The sequence below is a fragment of the Oncorhynchus keta genome, unplaced genomic scaffold (assembly GCF_023373465.1).
Source record: "Oncorhynchus keta strain PuntledgeMale-10-30-2019 unplaced genomic scaffold, Oket_V2 Un_scaffold_21284_pilon_pilon, whole genome shotgun sequence".
Classification (NCBI taxonomy): Eukaryota; Metazoa; Chordata; class Actinopteri; order Salmoniformes; family Salmonidae; genus Oncorhynchus; species Oncorhynchus keta.
The window spans coordinates 97,501-105,000 of NW_026290861.1; the positions used below are offsets into that span (position 1 = coordinate 97,501).

At 46.6% G+C, this 7,500-nt stretch overlaps 1 protein-coding gene across 1 annotated transcript in view; it reads right to left on the reverse strand.

The window, feature by feature from the left end:
- The window catches only part of cacna1hb (calcium channel, voltage-dependent, T type, alpha 1H subunit b), a 200,210-nt gene that overhangs the window by 78,491 nt on the left and 114,219 nt on the right, over positions 1–7,500 (reverse strand). Inside the window, 2 exon segments of the mRNA XM_052515078.1 lie at positions 1–175; positions 1,812–2,044. The exon segment at positions 1–175 is cut by the window's left edge and continues 128 nt beyond it. Coding sequence (XP_052371038.1) covers positions 1–175; positions 1,812–2,044 — 408 coding nt within the window.

Consider the following 7,500-nt stretch of genomic DNA (forward strand, 5'->3'; position numbering starts at 1 on the left):
GGTCCAGGAGGTCGAAAGACTCCTCCCTGCTCCACCCCCAGCTGGGATTGGACCATTCTGACCCCGCCCCTTCTGACAGCAGAGAATCTCTCTCACTAGATTGGCTCCTCCGCTGCTGTAGGCTGGGACCTCGGCCAATAGAAGACCAGCTGGCGCGCCGGCTGTCCCATGGAGACTGACCAATCACAGCACAGCATAGAGAGACGTTAGGATGTGTGTGTGTGTGTGTGTGTGTGTGTGTGTGTGTGTGTGTGTGTGTGTGTGTGTGTGTGTGTGTGTGTGTGTGTGTGTGTGTGTGTGTGTGTGTGTGTGTGTGTTGCATGTTGTGTGTATTGCATGTTATAGAACAGTGGTAGTAGAACCTCTCCCTGGGACCTCTGGGACCCACAGCCGTTCCATGTTATAGAACAGTGGTAGTAGAACCCTCCCTGGGACCTCTGGGACCCACCCATTATTAGTAGTATTGGATTGAAAGTTTCACTCTGAAGTTTCTAAAACTGTTTGAATGTCTGTGAGTATAACAGAACTCATATGGCAGGAAAAAACCAGGAAGTGGGAAATCTGAGGTTTGTAGTCTTTCAACTCTTTGCCTATCAAATATAGTGTCTATGGGGTCATATTGCACTTCCTAAGGCTTCCACTAGATGTAAACAGTCTTTAGGACCTTGTTTGAGGCTTCTACTGTGAGGTGGGGGCAATGAGAGCTGATTGAGTAAGAGGTCTGGCAGAAGGCCCATGAGCTGATCACACACGCACCCGTGAGAGCGACCTGCGTTCCATTGCATTTCTAAAGACAAAGTAATTCTCCGGTTGGAACATTATTGAAGATAAAGATGTTAAAAACATCCTAAAGATTGATTCTATACATCGTTTGACATGTTTCTACGAACTGTAATATAACTTTTTGGACTTTTCGTCTGAACTTTCGCCTGGACTTGCCCGCGCCTCGTGAGTTTGGATTTGTTTACTAAACGCGTAAACAAAAAAGGAGGTATTTGGACATAAATAATGGACTTTATCGAACAAATCAAAACATTTATTGAGGAACTGGGATTCCTGGGAGTGCATTCTGATGAAGATCATCAAAGGTAAGTGAATGTTTATAATGCGCGTATCTGCATAGCTTGTTTTTCTGTCTGAGCGCCATACTCAGATTATTACATGGTGTGCTTTCACTGTAAAGCTTTTTGAAATCTGACACAGCGGTTGAATTAAGGAGAAGTTTATCTAAAGTCCCATGTATAATAGTTGTTTCTTTTATCAATGTTTATTATGAGTATTTCTGTAAATTGATGTGCTCTCTGAAAATTCGCCGGATGTTTTCGAGGCACAACATTACTGACCATAAAGCGCCAATGTAAACTGAGATTTTTCGGATATAAATATGAACTTTATCGAACAAGACATACATGTATTGTGTAACATGAAGTCCTGCGAGTGTCATCTGATGAAGATCATCAAAGGTCAGTGATTAATTTATCTCTATTTCTGCTTTTGTGACTCCTCTCTTTGGCTGGAAAATGGCTGTATTGAGCGGAACCCATGGCCCTAACAAGTTTGAAGCCATTGACAAGGTGAATCAGGTGTGTGAGTTCAACCATTGACATAGTTCAACCATTGACAAGGTGAATCAGGTGAGTTCAGCCATTGACAAGGTGAATCAGGTGAGTTCAGAGCTGACAAGGTGAATCAGGTGTGAAACGTTCTCTGGGGCTCCTCGAGGAGAGAACCACTGGTCTAGAGTGTGTGTGTGTGTGTGTTTATATGTGTGTTTGCGTGTGTGTATATGTGTTAGTGTGTGTATGACTCACCGGCGACCTGGGGTCCAGGGTGTTGCTTGTATCCGTAGAGACGGCGCTGCCCCGTCGTGATTGGCTGTCGCAAGTTGTGGGCGTGGCCAATGTGTGCAGGATGAGTGGCGGGCGTTGCCGTGGGGATGGTGGCGGCGGTTGTTGCCACGGTGACTGTGTGGGTGGGAGGGGCATGGAGGCTCGGGGATTCAGAAGGCCATTAGGAGTCAACATCATCGCCTGGAGCTTCAACTCTGTAGGGGTTAGAGGTCAGATGTCACGGTGTGCTCTAATTATAAGGACGGTGAGAAAGGTTTATAATACACAGACTAAAGGCACCAAGACTGGAACCAACAGGACCCTGAACAGCTTCTACCCCCAAGACATTAGACAGACAGGTTAAAGACACCAAGTCTGGAACCAACAGGACCCTGAACAGCTTCTACCCCCAAGCCATTAGACAGACAGGTTAAAGACACCAAGTCTGGAACCAACAGGACCCTGAACAGCTTCTACCCCCAAGACATTAGACAGACAGGTTAAAGACACCAAGTCTGGAACCAACAGGACCCTGAACAGCTTCTACCCCCAAGACATTAGACAGACAGGTTAAAGACACCAAGTCTGGAACCAACAGGACCCTGAACAGCTTCTACCCCAAGACATTAGACAGACAGGTTAAAGACACCAAGTCTGGAACCAACAGGACCCTGAACAGCTTCTACCCCCAAGACATTAGACAGACAGGTTAAAGACACCAAGTCTGGAACCAACAGGACCCTGAACAGCTTCTACCCCAAGACATTAGACAGACAGGTTAAAGACACCAAGTCTGGAACCAACAGGACCCTGAACAGCTTCTACCCCCAAGACATTAGACAGACAGGTTAAAGACACCAAGTCTGGAACCAACAGGACCCTGAACAGCTTCTACCATTAGACAAGACATTAGACAGACAGGTTAAAGACACCAAGTCTGGAACCAACAGGACCCTGAACAGCTTCTACCCCAAGACATTAGACAGACAGGTTAAAGACACCAAGTCTGGAACCAACAGGACCCTGAACAGCTTCTACCCCCAAGACATTAGACAGACAGGTTAAAGACACCAAGTCTGGAACCAACAGGACCCTGAACAGCTTCTACCCCCAAGACATTAGACAGACAGGTTAAAGACACCAAGTCTGGAACCAACAGGACCCTGAACAGCTTCTACCCCCAAGACATTAGACAGACAGGTTAAAGACACCAAGTCTGGAACCAACAGGACCCTGAACAGCTTCTACCCCCAAGACATTAGACAGACAGGTTAAAGACACCAAGTCTGGAACCAACAGGACCCTGAACAGCTTCTACCCCCAAGACATTAGACAGACAGGTTAAAGACACCAAGTCTGGAACCAACAGGACCCTGAACAGCTTCTACCCCCAAGACATTAGACAGACAGGTTAAAGACACCAAGTCTGGAACCAACAGGACCCTGAACAGCTTCTACCCCCAAGACACCATTAGACAGACAGGTTAAAGACACCAAGTCTGGAACCAACAGGACCCTGAACAGCTTCTACCCCCAAGACATTAGACAGACAGGTTAAAGACACCAAGTCTGGAACCAACAGGACCCTGAACAGCTTCTACCCCCAAGACATTAGACAGACAGGTTAAAGACACCAAGTCTGGAACCAACAGGACCCTGAACAGCTTCTACCCCCAAGACATTAGACAGACAGGTTAAAGACACCAAGTCTGGAACCAACAGGACCCTGAACAGCTTCTACCCCCAAGACATTAGACAGACAGGTTAAAGACACCAAGTCTGGAACCAACAGGACCCTGAACAGCTTCTACCCCCAAGACATTAGACAGACAGGTTAAAGACACCAAGTCTGGAACCAACAGGACCCTGAACAGCTTCTACCCCCAAGACATTAGACAGACAGGTTAAAGACACCAAGTCTGGAACCAACAGGACCCTGAACAGCTTCTACCCCCAAGACATTAGACAGACAGGTTAAAGACACCAAGTCTGGAACCAACAGGACCCTGAACAGCTTCTACCCCCAAGACATTAGACAGACAGGTTAAAGACACCAAGTCTGGAACCAACAGGACCCTGAACAGCTTCTACCCCAAGACATTAGACAGACAGGTTAAAGACACCAAGTCTGGAACCAACAGGACCCTGAACAGCTTCTACCCCAAGACATTAGACAGACAGGTTAAAGACACCAAGTCTGGAACCAACAGGACCCTGAACAGCTTCTACCCCAAGACATTAGACAGACAGGTTAAAGACACCAAGTCTGGAACCAACAGGACCCTGAACAGCTTCTACCCCCAAGACATTAGACAGACAGGTTAAAGACACCAAGTCTGGAACCAACAGGACCCTGAACAGCTTCTACCCCCAAGACATTAGACAGACAGGTTAAAGACACCAAGTCTGGAACCAACAGGACCCTGAACAGCTTCTACCCCCAAGACATTAGACAGACAGGTTAAAGACACCAAGTCTGGAACCAACAGGACCCTGAACAGCTTCTACCCCCAAGCCATTAGACAGACAGGTTAAAGACACCAAGTCTGGAACCAACAGGACCCTGAACAGCTTCTACCCCCAAGACATTAGACAGACAGGTTAAAGACACCAAGTCTGGAACCAACAGGACCCTGAACAGCTTCTACCCCAAGACATTAGACAGACAGGTTAAAGACACCAAGTCTGGAACCAACAGGACCCTGAACAGCTTCTACCCCCAAGACATTAGACAGACAGGTTAAAGACACCAAGTCTGGAACCAACAGGACCCTGAACAGGTTAAAGACTACCCCCAAGACATTAGACAGACAGGTTAAAGACACCAAGTCTGGAACCAACAGGACCCAGAACAGCTTCTACCCCAAGACAAGACATTAGACAGACAGGTTAAAGACACCAAGTCTGGAACCAACAGGACCCTGAACAGCTTCTACCCCCAAGACATTAGACAGACAGGTTAACCTGTTAGTCCTCTAGGGGCATTATTTCATTTTTGGATAAAACGACGTGCCCATTTTAGGCGCAATATTTTGTCACGAAAAGATGCTCGACTATGCTTGGAATTGATAGTTTTGGAAAGAAGACTCTTACGTTTCCAGAACTGCAAAGATTTTCACTGTGAGTGCCTTATAACAAAAGCTTCAGGCAAAACCAAGATGTTTGAGCGACCAGGAAATGAACAGGATTTCTGAAGGTACGTTTTCCATGATCGCCTTATATGGCTGTGAATGCGACAGGAATGAACGGACACTTTCTAGCGTTTCCCCAAGGTGTCTGCAGCATTGTGACGTATTTGTAGGCATATAATTGGAAGATTGACCATAAGAGACTACAATTGCCATGTGTCCCGCACGGTGTCTGCGTGGAAATTGTGCGCAAAAGTCAGCTACCAGTATTTTTCCATCCGAATCAGAGAACAAAGAAGGCTTCTAGGACTGCCATTTCAATGAAGAGATATATGACAAAACACCTTGAGGATTGATTCAAACAATGTGGTAGTGATGTCACCGATGACACGTACAGGAAGATAGGTCCTACGTGATAGAGTGGTAATGATGTCACTGATGACATCAGTACAGGAAGATAGGTCCTGACGTGATAGAGCGGTAATGATGTCACCGATGACACGTACAGGAAGATAGGTCCTACGTGACAGAGTGGTAATGATGTCACTGATGACATGTACAGGAAGATAGGTCCTATGTGATAGAGTGGTAATGATGTCACCGATGACATCAGTACAGGAAGATAGGTCCTACGTGACAGAGTGGTAATGATGTCACCGATGACACGTACAGGAAGATAGGTCCTACGTGACAGAGCGGTAATGATGTCACCGATGACACGTACAGGAAGATAGGTCCTACGTGATAGAGTGGTAATGATGTCACTGATGACATCAGTACAGGAAGATAGGTCCTACGTGACAGAGTGGTAATGATGTCACTGATGACACGTACAGGAAGATAGGTCCTACGTGATAGAGTGGTAATGATGTCACTGATGACACGTACAGGAAGATAGGTCCTACGTGACAGAGTGGTAATGATGTCACTGATGACACGTACAGGAAGATAGGTCCTACGTGATAGAGCGGTAATGATGTCACTGATGACACGTACAGGAAGATAGGTCCTACGTGATAGAGCGGTAATGATGTCACCGATGACATCAGTACAGGAAGATAGGTCCTACGTGACAGAGTGCTAATGATGTCACTGATGACATGTACAGGAAGATAGGTCCTACGTGATAGAGTGGTAATGATGTCACCGATGACACGTACAGGAAGATAGGTCCTACGTGACAGAGCGGTAATGATGTCACCGATGACACGTACAGGAAGATAGGTCCTACGTGATAGAGTGGTAATGATGTCACTGATGACATCAGTACAGGAAGATAGGTCCTACGTGACAGAGTGGTAATGATGTCACCGATGACACGTACAGGAAGATAGGTCCTACGTGACAGAGTGGTAATGATGTCACCGATGACACGTACAGGAAGATAGGTCCTACGTGATAGAGTGGTAATGATGTCACTGATGACATCAGTACAGGAAGATAGGTCCTACGTGACAGAGCGGTAATGATGTCACCGATGACATCAGTACAGGAAGATAGGTCCTACGTGACAGAGTGCTAATGATGTCACTGATGACATGTACAGGAAGATAGGTCCTACGTGATAGAGTGGTAATGATGTCACCGATGACACGTACAGGAAGATAGGTCCTACGTGACAGAGTGGTAATGATGTCACCGATGACACGTACAGGAAGATAGGTCCTACGTGACAGAGCGGTAATGATGTCACCGATGACACGTACAGGAAGATAGGTCCTACGTGATAGAGTGGTAATGATGTCACCGATGACATCAGTACAGGAAGATAGGTCCTACGTGACAGAGCGGTAATGATGTCACCGATGACATCAGTACAGGAAGATAGGTCCTACGTGACAGAGGGGTAATGATGTCACCGATGACACGTACAGGAAGATAGGTCCTACGTGACAGAGCGGTAATGATGTCACCGATGACACGTACAGGAAGATAGGTCCTACGTGACAGAGTGGTAATGATGTCACCGATGACACGTACAGGAAGATAGGTCCTACGTGATAGAGCGGTAATGATGTCACCGATGACACGTACAGGAAGATAGGTCCTACGTGATAGAGCGGTAATGATGTCACCGATGACACGTACAGGAAGATAGGTCCTACGTGATAGAGTGGTAATGATGTCACCGATGACACGTACAGGAAGATAGGTCCTACGTGATAGAGCGGTAATGATGTCACCGATGACACGTACAGGAAGATAGGTCCTACGTGATAGAGTGGTAATGATGTCACTGATGACATCAGTACAGGAAGATAGGTCCTACGTGACAGAGCGGTAATGATGTCACCGATGACATCAGTACAGGAAGATAGGTCCTACGTGACAGAGTGGTAATGATGTCACCGATGACACGTACAGGAAGATAGGTCCTACGTGATAGAGTGGTAATGATGTCACCGATGACACGTACAGGAAGATAGGTCCTACGTGATAGAGTGGTAATGATGTCACCGATGACACGTACAGGAAGATAGGTCCTACGTGATAGAGTGGTAATGATGTCACCGATGACACGTACAGGAAGATAGGTCCTACGT